Source organism: Psittacula echo (assembly GCF_963264785.1).
Source record: "Psittacula echo genome assembly, chromosome: 16".
Taxonomy (NCBI): Eukaryota; Metazoa; Chordata; class Aves; order Psittaciformes; family Psittacidae; genus Psittacula; species Psittacula echo.
Window position 1 is genome coordinate 5,868,764 of NC_137752.1, and position 18,029 is coordinate 5,886,792.

At 48.1% G+C, this 18,029-nt stretch overlaps 1 protein-coding gene across 3 annotated transcripts; it reads left to right on the plus strand.

The window, feature by feature from the left end:
• The first annotated feature begins 135 nt into the window (after positions 1-135).
• Positions 136-16,539, plus strand: CRAT (carnitine O-acetyltransferase). Of its 3 annotated transcripts, XM_080630544.1 has the most exons (15): positions 137-211; positions 2,519-2,610; positions 3,891-4,154; positions 4,590-4,708; positions 6,822-6,875; positions 7,841-8,006; positions 8,543-8,717; positions 9,177-9,355; positions 10,111-10,211; positions 10,658-10,777; positions 11,312-11,434; positions 11,766-11,901; positions 12,342-12,404; positions 12,920-13,057; positions 13,360-16,539. In XM_080630544.1, exons 2-15 carry the CDS (start codon positions 2,581-2,583, stop codon positions 13,573-13,575), a joined length of 1,884 nt encoding a protein of 627 aa, XP_080486670.1. In that variant the 5' UTR covers positions 137-211; positions 2,519-2,580; the 3' UTR covers positions 13,576-16,539. The 3 variants fall into 3 exon arrangements, with proteins under 3 accessions (XP_080486668.1, XP_080486670.1, XP_080486669.1); XM_080630542.1 differs by lacking the exon at positions 2,519-2,610 and having other exon boundaries at positions 136-211; XM_080630543.1 differs by lacking the exons at positions 137-211; positions 2,519-2,610 and adding an exon at positions 2,809-3,127.
• The last annotated feature ends 1,490 nt before the right edge of the window (positions 16,540-18,029 follow it).

Sequence of the window (18,029 nt, forward strand, 5' to 3'; positions counted from 1 at the left end):
CATCCGCGCCCCGACACACCGCGGGGCTCCCTCTCCTCACTAGGGCATCTTGCCCTTCACAAAGATGGCGGCGCTGGCGTCGCCTCTCTCCAAGATAACGGCGGGTCGGCCCCGCCCCTTGGCGGCCGAGCGGGGCGGTGGCGCCCGGTGTTGCCGGTGTCCTTGCGGCGGGCGGGAGGCAGCTATGCTGGCCCGGGTGGCGAAGGCTGCGGTGAGTGCGGGGACACAGCGGGGACACCGCGGGAGGACGACTCTGGGTGTTCCGGGACGTGTGGGGGGGTGAGATGACGGCCGGGCTGCGCCACCCGCGCCGGGAAGGAAGGGGCTGGCGGCGGCTGGGGGCTTCCCTGTGCGGGCAGCGGGCGGACAGCAGAGCCGGGGCTGGGTCCCCCCCGCACGGTGGCACAGGCCGGTTCCGCGGCGGGTCCTGCGCCGCTCCTTGGAGACTGTTGAGGGCTGGTGGCCTGGGGTCGGTCTCTGCTCCCAGGTAACAAGTGACAGGACAACAGGAAAGGGCCTCAAGCTGCGCCAGGGCAGGTTTAGATGGAACTGAGGAACAGTTCCTGCCCCAAAGGGTGCTGAGGCATTGGAACAGGCTGCCCAGGGCAGGGCTGCAGTCACCGTCCCTGCAAGTGTGCACACACCGTGGAGATGAGGCCCCCAGTGCCATGGGTGGCATGGGCAGTGCTGGGAGCAGTTGGACTTGATGAGCTTAAAGGTCTTTTCCACCCTGGTTGATTCCATGAGGGAGGAGATGGCTCCGCAGTTCTCCAAAGTTCACCCCAGCACGACCGTGTTGGTGCTGTCAGGGTCCGGCCCCGCACCCTCAGCCTGGAGGAGAACCATGGCAGGGCTGTATGGATGGAGGCTGAGGCGTTCGCTCAGAGGATCTCAGTTGTGAGGAGCGTGGAAAGGGAGCCATGAGAGTGCTGCTCATCCGGCAGCAGGAGGGACACTGCTCAAGTGAACTTGGGCTCTTCAGTCCAGAGTCACCAGAGATGGAGGGCTTGGGGCTGGGTGATGGCAGGGAACGTGGGTGCTGGTCAGGGGCAAGGGGGGCCCAAGGAGCAGCCATCTGTAGCTGCAAGCTTTGCCTTTAAAACATGACTTTCCCTGCAAGCAAGGGGAAGGCTACACGTATGGCAGAGCTGTCAGCCCCACTCCTAAAGGAACTGTTCATTGCACTGATGGATCCCAGGGAGGAGAAGGCAGAGCGGGATGACAGCAGCTATGTGAATGGATGTGCTCCTGGAGACACTTCCCGAGGGGCTGGTTGGCTCTGGGCTAAAGGGTAGTTTAGCTTCTAACTTAGAAATAAAGAGACAAGCCTCTGTCATCTGACACTAGATAGTGTAGCCATGCTGGGAATCAGGCACTGCCCCCAGCCACAGGCTGTAAGTGCACTTCCCACCAGCTTTGCAGGCTCTGGAAAAGGTCATCTGCCGCGTTGGAACGTGGCTGGGGAGCAATGCCAGCCCGCGAGCTGCCCTGCCCCTGCCTGCACACCCCGCTCTCTGCTGGTGCTGGTTTCCCTGCTGCTTGTGGGGAGAGGTGGAGTATTTGCTGCCAGCTGCTGCCTCTGTTCAGCTGCGATCCCTGTGCCCCTTCCCACCAAACACTTGAGTTTCACATCAAACCAACCAGAGGACATACAAGAGGAAAGGTACAAATGTGCTCCACGTTTTAACAATTGATTTGGTTTAGATTTTCCCTTTGCTAACAGGAAAGATCCAAAAATTGTTTGGAATCATCATATTTGATCTTAGGTACGTAAAAGACTGAGCTTGTCTGCCCCACAGACACAAAGGAGGGGGTGATATTCCTCATGACTGCACACTTCTGGTGTTGCCCTGCTATGGAGATACCTATTTTATTTTAAGGGTTGACAACACAGAACAGCCCAAAGCCTCATCTTGCAATAATGGCTATGCATGAGGCATGAGGGTAGTTATGACACTGCCTTTTGCCCCAGAGTGAATGTGTTCCCATGTCCAACTAATCCTATGTCACCTACAGAGATGGTGGCTCATGTCTGGCTCTTGCTGGAGAGCTGCCCTCCTCTGACACCCTCCAGCCACCTTTGCCTGAGCAATGGCCCTAACTTGCCCATCACCACAGCAGCTAATCCCATCCAGCAGCAGCCCACAGTGGCACGTGGTTCCAAGACACAGATTGCGGTCTCTCCTGCCTGATATTCAGGCTTCTCTCACACCAGCCATGAAAACAGGCAAAGGCTGAGGGAACAACATCCCCAGTGCCTTCAGTTCTGCCATGGCTGCAGGCCCAGAGCTATTGCTCAGCAAGAGACTCTAATGAGGAAGTACCAATGGGGCTGATGGTTGGTGGCCATGGGAGGGCTCCCCAGAAAGGCACCTTGGTGGCAGCTGATGCACGCTGATGGTCTGATTACCTGATTACCCCCGGCCTCTCCTGGGCCTGGCCTCGAGCCCTCTGATCAGAGCGGCCACGTGGCAGTTTACTAATGAGGTGACGCCCTGCACGGGCACCACATTGTCAGGTGGAAGAGGAAACCGAGACAGGCAGAGAGAGAGCTTTACGGTCTTTTCTGTCCTACCAGCCATGGATAGGAAGCAGCAGCAAGCAGAGGAGGTACGGTATATGCCCACACTGCCAGCATTAACACCCTTTATTTCTTCCCAGCCCAGCTCCGCTTTCATGCTTCAGCAATTCCCCCTTCTCTTGTTCTTAACATACCTTCTCCAGACCTCGATCTCATAGTTCTGGGGTCTCAGTACCACGCGGAGGCTTTGTCACCTTGCAGATTTAGCTCCTTTCTTCTTCTCTGTGCTGGGAGGAGGTGGGGGGACAGCTACCTTCTCATTGCCTTGGAAATCAAAGGGAATGTTCTCACTGGCTTTGCATCCTCCATTGCATTGCAGTGCACTGACAGTGCAAAGTCCAGAGTCCTGTTGGAGAATGTCCGAGTCAGTGGATCCAATAGAGGGGGAGGAGCAGAGGGAACTGAAAACCTTTAAAGTACAATTTAAACATCTTCATGCTGAAGATGAGCTTCACACATGGGTATTCTTTTGAGGGAAAACCGACAAGCTCATTTCCTGGTTAGGAGCTGGGTTTGCTCCATTCCATTTCTCCACCCAGATAAATGGTATGGTGGTTTCCAAGGCTTCAGACTTCAGGAGACAGTTTCCTGAACAACTTCCCCTGTTCCCTCTCCAAAGGCTCCTGGAATCTGGCCAATCCCACACTGGTACAACTGGACAGCTGTTCTCTTGATACAGCTGGCTCCTCCAGTAACTAGGAGGCTCACCAGCATAAAGGAACATTGCCCCAAGGCCTACGCATCACAGCCAGTCCTTCCCTGACCATTCCCTGGCCAGTCAGGGAGAGGCAATCCTGCCCCAAAGTTACCTACATTCTGCCTCCTCAAAGCCCAGTGGGTAGTTTGCTTTGGCACATGGGTTCTGCTTAACATTCTAAACCTTAGGCTGCTCTAAGAAGGAACAGAACCATTTCTGACAGTAAGATGAGTATTTCTTTCATGATTTACTTTCTCCCCAATCACCATGGGATGGAAGTGTTTGTCTTGTCGAATGCATGGAGGCTCACAGCTGGAAAGGTGCCCAGAGAGTGAGATATATCATTATTTTGGCAGCATTTCCTCTGACGAGCTGAGAATCAGTATCTTGGGAGATCAAGTTTCCCTTTTGCAGCTTTTCTGGATGTCCTACAACCATCTGTAGCACACAGTCAGTAGACCTGTGCTTTGCTTTTGCACTTTGTGTGCTCTGCTTCCTGTGCAGAGACATGCATGTGCCTCAGAGAGGCTGGGCTGGATACCCCCAGATCCAGGTTATTTGCTACCACACGAGGGGGAAGTTTTGTCTTGACGTTTGCTCTGTGCTCTGCAGGCCAGGCCTTGTGGCCTGCTGAAGCCAACAGCTTTAGGCAAGATCCCAGGCAGATTCCACGTCCATCAGGAAGCGCTGCCCCATCTCCCAGTGCCGCCGCTGCAGCAGACGCTGGACCGGTACCTGCTGGCTCTGCAGCCCATCATCAGCGAGGAGGAGCTGAACCACACGCAGGAGCTGGTGGCTGAGTTCTGCAAACCAGGAGGTGTTGGGGAGAGGCTGCAGAAAGGCCTGGAGAGAAGAGCCAAGAAAACAGAGAACTGGGTAGGTCAGGCCACAGGCTCTGGTTGGGGAGAGTGTTACCCACACCTCTCCAGTGTCCTGGCTGCATCCACTGGCACCTCGGTTTTTATGGCATCACCTGCTGTTGCTGAGCTGTGCAAGCTCCTCACCAGCATTTGAGTGAGCAGAGACATTTATGGCACAACAGGGAGTCACTGACCCTGTCTGTGGCTTCTGAAGCCTCTAACTTGTTAGCACCACACAGCTGCCCCAAGACGCTGCAGAAAAGCCTTTGCTCCAGCTCTGCACCGAGAGCCCCCACCTCCTTATTCAAGCCCCTCTCTACCTTTCCATGTGCAAAGCACAGAACCCAAACAGCTTGTTTGCAAAGTGGGGCAGAATGCTGAGACCATTCAGCCAGGCTTGGGTCAGACAGCAGCAGATGCCATACCTCCATGTCGCCTTTCTCCATCCCAGCTCTCAGACTGGTGGCTGAAGACAGCTTACCTGGAGTACCGCCTGCCCGTTGTGGTCCACTCCAGCCCAGGCGTGGTTTTACCCAAGCAAGATTTTCTGGATCGACAAGGTCAGCTCAGGTAAAGTCCTTTTCTGCTTCCCCCTAGGTTTCAGATGGGATGAGCTATCTCTGCTGAACAGGGAGGAGGGTATTTAGGCTAATTGGAAAAGAGAGTAATCATTATGAGGTCCCCAAGTTTGATAGCCGGCTGTGCTGTGCAAGAGGGCTTTACAGATAAGGAAGCTCCTGGTTACACCAGACTAAGTATTTTGTCAAGGGGGAAAATCAAAGAGTCCAGTCGTTCAGGTGCTAAACAGGGACTAAAAACCTATTTATCAGTCTTTGCTCTAGCACAGAAATTCATTGTGAGATGGACAAATCACAGTCTGGAGGCATTGTCAGGATTATCTGACACACTGAAGACTAAGAGACACTAAGATTGTGTGTGCAGTTAAAGGAGGCATGAAAAAGTAGCCCAGGTGCATAAGGGAGACCAACCAGGAATGCCTCTGGAGTTTGCTAGTTGATAGGGATGAGGGAGCCTCGGCAGGGACTGTCATTCAGCCTGTTCCTGCAGACTGCCCCTGTTGTGCTGTTTCACTTGTGCTTTGTGGTTTGGGAAACTCAACACTGAACAGCCCCTCCACTTGGAGCTTTCCCTTGCAGTCAAACCCTGCTATATTCTCTCTTCCCTGTATTCTCCCTTTAAGTTTTAACCACCATGACGAGTGTTAAACCCATCTGCAAAACTTTAGCACTGACCTTGATGCAGCTTTACCTTTGCCACAGTTACCAGTCATCACTGCTCTGCAGATCAAAAGGGGAGCAGTGAGGCTGAGAACAAATCCTCCCTTCTACTTCCTTGGCAACACCTGAGAGGTGCCTTACACAGACAGTGCAGGACCAAACATCTTTGAAAGCTCTCGCTCATATTATTCACTCTTACCCAAGCAGAAGATCTGGAGCAGTAACAGTGCCCCAACCGGTGGAATTGAGCAGCTGCGTAAGATTCTGGGCTCCTATGTAAAACACAATCTACATGCATGTTTGTATGGTTTGCAGCTGCAGGAAGAAGTTTGACAGCTTGCAACTAAAGCTTCAGAAACCAGACGACAAGTGTAGAAAGCAAAGTTCTTCATTCCTCAATCTGGCCACACTGCTGGCTAAAATCAAGTCAACTCACTTCTGCCCCATCTGCCCTTCAATCCCTACCCTTCAATCCCAGGCTGCCTGCTGTCTGGGAAGGAGCACAGGCTTTCTCACTGATGTTTCCCAGCCATTTTAACTGCCTCAGGATTTGCAATAAAGCTGGGAAATTGGAAAACTCTCTTGCAGGATGACATGTTTGTTTAACAGCCCTCAGATTCTTGGAGTTACATCTTTTGATCTTTACTAGGGATGAGTAGGCTGAGCAAACCTACACAACACTGCCTGCAAATGCCAAATGCTTGCACCACTTTAAAGCCTTTGAAGCTCAGCTGACTGCAACCTCTTGTCACAGTGACCTCCCGCCTCCTATGTGTGGGTGAGAGCTCTTGGGTCAGAGTAGGCCAACCTGTCAGTTTGATGTGGCCTGTCCCAGCCTCCCTCCCTGCTGTGTTTATGTGGATCCTGGTGAGCACAACCTCTCAGTGGCAGCATGCAGCATGCCTGCATTTGTTTCACACCCCACAATGCCACAGGAGTGCTCTTAAGAGGTGCTTTAGCAGCAGAACATTTATCAGGCAGGAACTAAGTCAGCAGTGGCGAGTTTTGGATGCAGGGAGATACAGCCTTGTCTTGGTTTGAAACATAGAGGTGGCCCCTGGCCAGGGAAAGACAGAAATCCCCTTTTCTTGGTGCTATTTTAATGCTAAGACTCAGGATAAAATCACAACACATCAGTAAAAAATGCTGCTGTTAAAGGGTCATGCATCTGGACTGAACCCTGAGTTCTTGAAAGGTGTCCAGAGTTCCTTGGTTATACAGCAAGATACAGTAAAGCAAGTTGTACATGGTAGGACTGTTCAGCAATCCGGAACCACAACCCCAGAGTGGCTGCATCAGCTCACCAGAGATGGGCACAGCAGGGGCTTGGCAGAAAGGCTGAGCTGTGTAAGCAGCAGAGAGCAGCTCTGCAGCCCTCCCAGCTCCTCCTTCAGCCCCGGATGTTCTGTTTGAATCTTAACTTGTCACGTTTGCTATTTTTCCAGGTTTGCTGCCAAGCTGATTGAGGGCATCTTGGATTTCAAGTCCATGATTGACAAGTGAGTTAGTGACCCTCCCGGCTGCTAAAGTGTTCCTGTCAGAGGCTGAACCTAGTCCATAAATCTCCCTTCCAAATAGGAAGGCAAGAGAAGACAGCATGCATTTGAAATGAGATATTGCAACCAACATCACCACAACTGGAAAAAAGCAAACTTAACTTTGCTTTCTTCACCTTCTCTGTTTACCTTAATACTTCCATTGGCACGTGTACATGCTTAGAGGGAGTCAGCCTGGCTGACAGTTCTGAACAGCTACATGCTTCTGTCTGCCCACAGAACAAGTTACAGCTCAGGCAGCGGTATCTGCTGCTCTCGGTTTGGGTTTGCTGTTTCTCATCTCCCAATTAGATGAGATGAGCTCTAGAGAAACTTACTCCTGCTGACCTTTTTTCTTTCTCATCACCAACTCTGCTAAATATGCCTTATTTATGTTCCAAAAATACGTTTACCAACACATTACCAACATCACACCTTTACATCCAAATTCAGACGAGGCTCAGGGCTAGCACTGAAAAGGGCAGTTGGAATATGACTGCTGAAGTGATCCATCGAGTCCCAGTCTAGTTCACGAGTCACACTAAGACACTCACCACACAGAATTACAGCCGAAAACCTCTTTCTGCCATTTTACAGGAAACAAACACATCTCCCAGTTTATCCTGCCCTGGATACTTTTCTGGTGTATGCTAAGCTATGTAGTAGGTCCAGAGATCTTTTACTCTGGTGTTTCAGAGAGGAAATGAAAGGCCAGCAAACAGGCATCATTTGTAGCCCCTAGTAAGGAAGCTGGGCGGAATGGGAAATGACAGCCCCTTTTTATACCTCAGCACCAACACGTTTAGGTCTTGCTGGAGCAGGTGACAGCAGCTGCATGGCTGAGCCTGTTCTCTCTTGTGTGGGGAGTGCAAACCTTCTGACTGATCTCTTTTCCCGCCCCCTTCCTCCTTACCTTGCTGTGTCTCCAGTGAGACCCTTCCAGTGGACTACATGGGTGGGAAGCCCCTCTGCATGAACCAGTACTACCATATCCTCTCATCCTGCCGCATCCCCGGGCCCAAGCGAGACAGTATTGTCAACTATGCCAAAGGCAAGAGCCAGTCCAGACACATCACAGTGGTTCACAACTTCCAGGTATGGTGGGCTCTCGAGGGGTGTTTAGAGGCAGGTGTCCCTTTCTGCTAGGGGTGGTCCAGAGGAAAGGGAACAAGGTTTTGCCTCACCAGGGATTTATTCCTGCTCCCCTTACCCTGTTTGGCCAACAGCTGGGATTGCCATGCATGAGCAACAGACTATGAGGCAGAAAACCACTCTCTTCCTGGCTCCTGTCCCTGCAATTCCTGTCTCTCAATGCTTAGAGACCATGTCTGGAATTGGAAATGGGAAGTGGAAATTGAATAACAGACCCTACCGCCACAGCTGAGTCTGAGAAACAGAAATTGCTCACGTTTCAGCCCTCATTACCATGGCTTCTGAGCTGCTTAAAACCTGGGCTGTATTTATAGCCTGTAAGGGAGGTTGGACTTGGGTCTCTCAATTCTGAGCATCCTTTCAAAGGTCTGGTTACAAGCAGAGTTCTTAGGTCAGGTCTTACCTTCTCAAAGAGGCTGGGCAATGAAGATCATCTCTCATGTTCTGTCTCTGTCCTTGTCTGCTCTTCTCCCCCTAAGTTCTTTGAGCTGGATGTTTACAACAGTGATGGAAGTCCCCTTACCACTGACCAGATCTTTGTTCAGCTGGAGAAGATATGGAACACCTCCCTCCAAACAAACAAAGAACCTGTTGGGATCCTCACCACCAACCACCGAAACAGCTGGGCAAAAGCCTACAACAACCTTCTGAAAGGTCTGTGGAGCCCCTAACATGCAAGCCCCTAACTTGAACTACCAACCTCACTGCTGTGCTCTGCTCCATTCTCTCCTTTGGAAGCTTGTTCGGGACAGATAAGGAGCTTTTCACCTCAAAGCAACAATGTGATTTCATTGCAAAGTACGGGTATTTTGGGTTTGGAAGGTACACAGGTGAAGTCTGAGACCTGACATCCCAGAGTCTGTCACCTTGCAAATGGGTGGGATGTGAGAAATGTAAAAATAGGAGGGTGAATGCAGCCCACTCACATCTATAACAACCCAGCTGGCTACAGTGTTAGTAACTATACACCCCTAGGCAACCAGGATTGCACTGAGGTGCAACGGAAATCCAACAGTGGGTCCTTAAAACCTGCTCTTTCACATTTCAACCTCCCTCCAATTAAAACACATTTTCCCACTCCCTTTCCTCATGTGCTGTTCATTTCTCCCCCAGATAAGACCAACAAGGAATCCGTGCGTGCGATTGAGAAGAGCATTTGCACTATCTGCCTGGATGCACCTATGCCACGGGTGTCTGACGACACCTACAAGAGCTCCGTGGCCGCTCAGATGCTGCATGGAGGAGGCAGTCGCTTCAACAGTGGGAACCGATGGTTCGACAAAACCATCCAAGTAAGTGCTGATGCTCTAAAGATGCTGATGACGTGGTCTGGAGGAGCTGCTGCTTCCTGAGGCTACAAAGGCCCAAGAAATCCCAGAAACCTTTTGCAGGAGAGTTCTCCTATCAAGAGTGTATCTCATAGGAGAGACGAGGTGTGGTGGCTGACAGCATGAGATCCTACGGGTTTCCCTTGCAGTCACCACAAGCACTCATTCTGCCTCAGGAACTTTTGTTTCTTTTGCTGCCTCTGCCCACGCTTACTCAGTGCAGCAGTTCTTTGTGTTCCTTGTAAATCAATGTTCTGCCTGCGGTGAACAATGCCTCGTCTGCTTGGAGGCAGCCCCAACATAGGGAGGGCTGTGCCTTGTATCTCCTTGAGGCTTGTCACTTCTCCTCTTTCTGCCAGAAGCTGCCCAATGGCATTTTGTTTTGTTATTTCCAACACAAGCGGCCATCCCACAGCATCCCTCTGATCTCTTCTCCACTCGGTCTTGTCAAGAGCCTTCAACAGCAGCTGCTGTTCAAGCTTACCCTTCATTAATTGGTGTATCCTGGCTTGTGGATAGTAGCAGTGGTACTTTTAAAGATTCTTCTCCTATCTGTTGAACTCTTTGTAATGTTTTCAGCTATTTTGTTCCTATTTGGAAGTCTTCATTGATGGGATAAAGCTTAGATGTTCCAGCTAATTGAAAAGTGAGAGTAAGTCAGCTCCTGCTTCATACGCTGCGTGCCTGTCCTCAACATTGTCCTCTCATGCTTCTCTTAGTTCATCATTGCTGAAGATGGCTCCTGTGGTCTTGTATATGAGCATGCACCTGCAGAAGGCCCCCCTATAGTTGCTCTTCTGGATCACATTGTGGAATACACGTGAGTCCTGCCTCCTCTACTTTACCCTAGCGTTGGAGATGGTTTAAAACCACCTACTCCCCAACAACATACTTCTTCACAGCTCACCCTAGGAACTTGTTCTGAAGGAAGGGTAATGGTTGCTCATTAGGTAGTGCAGTTCTTGTATCCGTGATGAGAAACAAGTGGCCAAGCTGCTCTGGTAAGTTTTGCTGCTGCTTCCACTCTCAGGAATGGCAGAGTGAACAGGACTTTCACCTGGGAGAGGTGCTTCTTTTGGGCAGAAGGCACAGAAGTTTCATTCACACCCCTCAAAACCACTGTAATGGCACCATGAGGAATTTTGCAACCTGTGTCTATTATCACAAGGTGCTAGCAGAGATCTGTGCATTTCTACCCAGGTTCAGGTGTGCTTAGTGGAGCCTCGTGTTAAAGGTCTGGTTCAGCACACCCATTTCTCTCTGCAGGAAGAAACCCAAGCTGGTAAAACCACCCACGACTCCTTTGCCAATGCCCAAAAAGCTGCGGTTTAACATCACCCCAGAAATCAAGAATGACATAGAGAAGGCAAAGCAGGACCTCAACATGTAAGTACAAAGCAGTGGAGAGGTCTGGTGAGTGACTGAGTGGGTCATTCATGTTCCCCGTACAAACATGCCAGTGGTTTAAATGAGGCACTCATTTCAATGGGGCACTCACTCAATCCCCACTGCAGCCAGGGATTTTTCCCAGTGACTTCTTGGGTCAGCAGCACTGAACCTATCTGAAAAGGACACTAAAGCCATAAGCTCGGAATAAAGTCAAAGGTGCTGTAAAGGGGCAATTACTGATCCATCCCATTTACTGAGAGGAAGGCTTTACTGGGTTTAACTAGGGATACTGGAGCACGGACACACACAGAAGAAGCCCATCTAACCTGGTGAAGATTTTCAGCAGTGGCCAAAACCACCTCATCTCCATCGTGCTGCTTGAACAAATCTGTGTGTAATGAAGCTCTCTGTCCCTACATAGTCCACATCCGGATGGCCCAATTCTCTCTGAGCCTTGTGAAAGCAAATGCACATCTTTGTTACAAGAACAAGCAACAGGCAAAGGAGCACCCTCTCCTTCTTTCCTTGCAGATTGGTCGAAGACCTGGATATCAAAGTCATGGTCTTTCATCAATTTGGGAAAGATTTCCCCAAGTCAGAGAAGATAAGTCCTGATGCTTTTATCCAGTTGGCCTTGCAGCTAGCATATTACAGGTAAGACCAATAGGTATCTTCACCACCTCTTCACTATCAAAATGTAAGCTTCATAAAGGCAGCACAGGCTGCTATGGCCTGCTTCCGAAGTCCTGTGTTTTCCCCATGCACAGGGACTGAACAGCAGATCTCTTGTGGCAGCTACCAAACAATAGGTGAGATTTACCCATCTGTGCCTGTTCAGTCCTGGCAAGGAAGCATCAGAAGTCTGCTGTCAAAGGGATTCACTCACATAAAGTCTTCCCCTTCCCCCTTAGTTCCTCTGCTTTTCTCCCATGGCCATATCTCCCAGGACAAACTCATTCCTGTGACTTCCTTCTCCACCTTCCAGGATGTATGGCCATTCCTGTGCCACCTATGAGAGCGCATCCCTGCGGATGTTCCGCCTGGGCCGCACAGACACCATCCGCTCCACTTCTGTGGCCTCCCTGAAGTTTGTGCAGTCAATGGATAGCCCTGACAAATCGGTAAGGATTGAAGTGGAATCAGAGGACTCCACCCCACAGAAAGAGCAAAGCTGCTGATGTGGCTCACCCTATGGCAGCTGTTTCAGCTGAACAGACCTGCAGCCCATGTGAAGTTAACCTAAAACATAGCATTGGGTTTCCTTTGGCTTTCCTTTCACATGTATTGAAAGCCTGGGAGACAACATGTGGACATTTCTAATCCCACCAAAAAGTAGTGTGTCCCTTCTAAAAGTCTGTTCAGCTACTCAGACCAAGTTCTGCTGCTGACAGATGGAGAGCTCCATTCAGAATGAAGTAATGCAGACCTAATGATTTAAATCTAGTAAATCTAAAAACTACTGTAATATATTGACACAAGAAATGCCTCTATCAGAGAGGAACAGCCCAAATGAGGTTTTCATTCTGCAGAAAAACTTACAGACGGGTCTGTGTGTTCTCAGGACCAGGAGAAAGCCAACTTGCTGAGGAGAGCTATCCAGGCCCACAGGGAGTACACTGATATGGTGAGTCTCTGCACCAAGACTCAGGGTTTTATCTAGCAAATGAGGGTTCTGGTGAAAGATCAGACCTCAAGAGCTTTCTCTGCTGACACAGCAATGTGGCTATTAGTGCTGATCATAGGTCTAAGGTCAATCTGAGAATGCTCTAGGCCACAGACTGAATCCTCTCTAACCTAGTGGTTTAAGTGTCTCTTGTGACTGACCTGAAAGAGAGAAACAAGTATGAACACAGCTTCAGTTCTCACTGTCACTGTTGCTGATAAATGCCAAAGTTGCATGAGGACCCCTTAAACCAGAGGGAGCCCATAGGCAGGAACTTGAAGCTTGGTTCCACTGGTGTGTTTTAATTTCAGAGTCCTTACAAGCAAGACTTACAGTCCTAAAGGCAAGACTGAGTTTCCTCCTAACTTTAAGCACTTAGAGATTTTCAGAAGTGTTCTGCTCTTTTACCCAGAGAAATGGGTAGTTTTGCTCACGTGCTGCTAAACAGGCTTTCATGCAGCCTTCTTTCCTTCCAGGCAGTAAGGGGCAATGCAATAGACCGCCACCTCTTAGGCTTGAAGCTTCAAGCTATCGAGGACCTAGTGAGCATACCTGAACTGTTCATGGACACAGCATATGCTATTGCAATGCACTTCAACCTCTCCACCAGCCAGGTAGGATTCATCCAAAGCAAAGACAGAAATGGTCTCTCTCTTCTTTGCCTTTCTTCTCCACATTTCTCCTTCATTCCCTTCTGTTAGCAACTAATCTTCATTTCGGGCCAGAAATTTGTAAGCCTGCTACCAACAAAGTTGGAGATCTGATTACAGCTGCCACAGTCCCTCTCAACCCTGCAAAAAGAATAGCATAACCCAAGCCAAGATCACCCAAAGCGGCAGTCTCTGCTGCTGTTGACAGAGCTGGTAGCATGTGATGGCTCTGACTGGTTCAGTTTTTAATTGCATTGTCTCCACAGGTCCCAGCAAAGACAGACTGTGTGATGTGTTTTGGCCCCGTGGTTCCAGATGGCTATGGAATCTGTTATAACCCTATGGATGAACATATCAACTTTGCAATTTCAGCATTCAACAGCTGCGCTGACACAAACGCAGCCCGCATGGCACATTACCTTGAGAAAGCACTGCTAGACATGAGGGTCTTGCTCCAGTCTGCTCCCAGATCCAAACTGTAAGAGGCAAACATGATGCAAAGCCCCCACATTAAAGGGGCTATCCCTTATGCACTGAATTTCCCAGTTCCTGATTGAGGGGACAGTTTGCACTGGAACCTATGTAGGCATCTACCATTTATTTTCAGCAAGAGGTTGCAGAATAATGACCCACAGATATTAACTCTGTGGGGAGGCAACATTGTCTTAAGTTGAACTGACTGGTCTTCTCCCATCAATGCAAAGTGCACCTTCCTGTCCTCAAAGAGGACTGAAATAAGAGTTTTATGGAACTTGCTGTAAAGGAAAGCAGAAAGCACACTCTTTATCGGTATCCAGACCCACTGCGTGAGGAAGGCAGTTCTCCAAGAAAAGCAGGGAATGTTTATTATATGATGGGACTGCTGCAGCATAAAGTCTTTTTGCTGGTTTAGTCTTCTGAAGAGTGCAACGTCTTTCAGACTTGACTGAAGGTTTTTCTGCTGCTCTAGCACAACTTCCACAATTGAACACTGGGGAAGAAGGAAGCTCTTAAAGTCAGAGCAGATCCAGTCCCATCAGAGTGCACTGCACTACTTATCCTAGGCACTCCAACCATTACATGTTTTACAAGCGTGGGAATGCCCCCTTCCCCTCAGTTTCAGGATGCTGAGATGTCCTTTCTGTTGCACTGACCCTATTTACAACAGATACCATTTGCTACAAACTCAGGTGGGGTTTTGTTGTTGCTGTTCTGGGCTATCTGTTAAGCTTGCTTTGTGGTCCTGGCCACTGATCTTCAGGCTCAGTGTAAAGCTTTATCCCCTCAAAGCTTCTAGAAGACCTCTCTCCCACATGTTTGGCTAGCTTTGGATTTATGTTCCTTAATATCTGCAGAGATGAGAAGAGATTGCCTATGCATTTAGCAGGCCACTTGCCTCATTGTACCTTCCTTTGGAATTGAGGAAAAGATTCTGCCCTTCTTTCAGTAGCCAGAGGCCCCATGCCTTGCCTCCTTCAGGGCACACATGTTAACACAATGTGGTTTTATACCCTGCTTTCAGAAACAACCTATTTGTGCATAATGAGTTATATCTTGGTTGTGGACAAATAAGAATGTTTCTGATCAGGAACTCCAGAACATAACTTCCATTTCTGGCCACCGAGTTCAAATCTATTAGAGCCAAAGGAAAACCAGGTACAGAATCCCCCTTCTTTCACACCCCTCTGCTTTAACAAGGCAGGAGAGTCTTAGAAAGCAGGAAGAAAGCTGAGAACCTGTGGTCACTGTAGATGTTTGTGCCCTGTGGCAGCCACTATTCCTGCAGTAACAGTACACCACTCTTGGAGTTCTTCCTTACTGCACCTCGCATTTGTGCCAGCTCTATGCTGTGACAGAACTCATGATGGCACTTCCACGTTCAGCTGACAAACTTGAGACTATATTGAGATTCTGCAGAAACATACAGTTGCAGCATAGGAGTTTTTGTAAGCGCTGTTTCCAATGAATCTACCAGAATCCAAGCCCCTGACTACTTTTATTTAGCAAAACCATATGGTAACGAGGAATTTTAGTGCTATTTCTGCAACAGGAATTTTACATTTCAATTGCACACCCTTCAGCAAGTGGCTGCTGGGACATCACCCTAAACTAGAAGCATTAGCAGTCAGATGGCCTGTTTTGGTAACAGGGAAGTGTTTGATCATACTGCTTTCCTGATCATAGAACAACAAGGGACATGATCAAAGTGCCTTGAGGAACACACATGAAGAACTTTGCACTAAACATGTTTAAAGTAAGAAAACTCATTCCAATTTCCTTCTTGAAAGACACAAACCAACACAACTGCGGGTTTTTTTTCTAAAAGGATGTTATTTCAAAGCTTCTATCTTATACTTAAACCTTACAAAAGGAAAATTTAACTGAAACTCACCTGCACAGCCAGTGATTGTATGTACTGCCACTTTCACATCATCTACATGGATTTAGTTGATCTTTTAGAAGAATCCTGAATGGAGTGAGATACTCTAAAATCAACCCAATAGGAGCACTGCAGACCTGCAAGCAAGCCTCTGCTCTGTTGGCTTCACTGCACGAATTAGACTGAAAACTGCAAGAGGATACGCAGTATTATCAAAACAGAAGTGTGTAAATACTACATAAAAGACCAGACCTTGCTGGGATAACATCTGGATTTATGGAGCCTTTTACATGGAAAGAATACTCATTTTTGCCAAAGTGATCCTCTCCCCATACTGAATCAACCCCTGTTGCTAAGATAGGAGTTATTTTTCCCTGTCTGCAATGTCTTCAACCACTGATGCTACAGTATTTATCACTTAAGTATTTGAGACTGGCCCTTTGCAGCTTCTGTCTCAAAGGGGAAGGCTCTCAAAGGAAAGTGCCTATAAAGATTAAGGAGAAGTCTGTGCCGCTGTGACTGTATCTCAGAAGATGGGATTGATCTTTTCTGTATCTAAATCTGTATATCCCACATCCCACTAGCTTCAGCAGAGCACAGCTGCAAGAAGCAGACTATCACACCAGAAGAGATACAAGATTCATGAACCACTCAATGCATCCTTAATGATAGAGCTGAAATTCAGATGAATGAAGCTGATTTTTTAAGTGCGTGAAAGGACACTAAAACCATTGCAAGGTTTTTTCCTTTATAAAGTCTTTTCTTGTTGTACAAGTTCTAAAATGCGATGTTCTGATTCATACCTTCTTGATGTTTTTCAGTGTTGACTTACTGAATGCTGTTCTCCCTGTTCTGATTGTTTTATCAAGAGATGCCCATTGTCTTAACAGCACATGAAGTACAAAAGAAAACCATAAGTTGCAGGAACAAATAAGCTGAAAATAGTCAGATAACTCTTGGGGTATGAGTGCAATCTATGCCACACAGCCTGGTAGTGTTGCATGCTTCGCTGTTAGCTGTGTTAAATACTGTTTTGGTTGTTGTAATCCATGTCATGCAAAGTTTCAAACTGTTCTTTGAATAAACTGAAAACACAATAAACAGATAAAATGCTACAAAAAAAAAGGCTTAAATCTCCTTAGACACTGCAGAAGTTGCATAACCAGCCTTATGGGAGGATGTTGGTGCAGGGACAGCAAGAACAGTGAACCACAGCATTCTGTCACCTTCCTTTTATTGTCTTAATATCTCCATCCAGCCCCCTTGAGTACAGGGGAGGAATAGAAAGCATCTGCTTGCAAAGCCACATATTCCAAAGAAAATATTCCATTTCAGAAAACTAGTGGCAGGAGACTTCATACAAGTGTAGGATAATAAGGCAGAGCTCAAATCTTTTTCCTGCACAGCACCATTTAGTTAAGAAAATCCATGGAATCACTAAGGAATTTCTACTGTATCAAGTATTGCAAAGGTTTCTGGAAAGGTACAGCAAAAGTAGGCAGAAGATGCAGATTACAAACAACTCACAGAGAACAGAGGAGAGTTTATTACAGTGTCTTACAAGAGCTCTTCTTCCTCTCCCTTACTCCTAACTGTGGGAAGCTTGGGTTTGAAGGTAACATGAAGTGGAACAGCTTTGTACACTACACCGCTCTCCATGAAGAGATGAAACCTCTTCCCTACATTCTACTTCTCAATAGGTGCTTCCACAGCAGGCTGTTAACAGCTTAAGAGGGGCTAGGGAAGCATCAGCCACTCCTGGAACAATCCACTCTTCCAGCCTTGTCCTTAGGGAAGAGTGCTGTCATCTCCCTTCTGGTTTTGTGAGTTGACTTACAAAAGATAGGAAGAGCAAATAAATGGGTTTGCAAGACGTAAGTGATTAGTAACAGCTTCCCAACTGAAACGTGGCCTATCTGATGGCCTGTCACATTTTAACAGAGCTGCTCTAAGTCAGATCCAATGTCCTTGTGAAAGCTGCAAGATGCATCTTTATTCTGATGCACCTTCAAGCAGAGCCAGTGCTCAGGTCCTTCAGATGTGAACAGGATCACTCATGTTGTGCAAATACTAAACAGGACCTTAAATAATAATTAGCTGTAACAACTGAAAACAGTCAGTTTACTACCCATAGCTACTGAAACAGCGATTTAAGCAGCCTTCAGGCCTATCTCCTAGATCTTTCCACAGCTAACACTCTGCTTGTCCAACAGTTTCTCCAGCAGCTCCCACTCCACACGAACACACAAACTCCTATGGCAACAGGCACAGATGAAAACTTAAAAATAATCAAGATGAACAGAAACACATCTCACTTGAAGCAGCTTTATAATGCACTGATTAAAGTGGAGATAGTAAAACAGGCAGCAAGACCAAGATGTGACAGTCAGTTTACCTCTGCTCACATGACTGCATCGAAGGCACACCGATGACCATCGAGCCAGTTCAGAAGCTGTCCTTTATCTGTGAAAGTTCAAGTCAGTTGTGCTTTGAATAAATACTTCTCGTAGTTACACTTGAACTGCTGCATTATATACTAGAAATACAGAAAGTGTCCATGCACAGCCCTGAAGCACT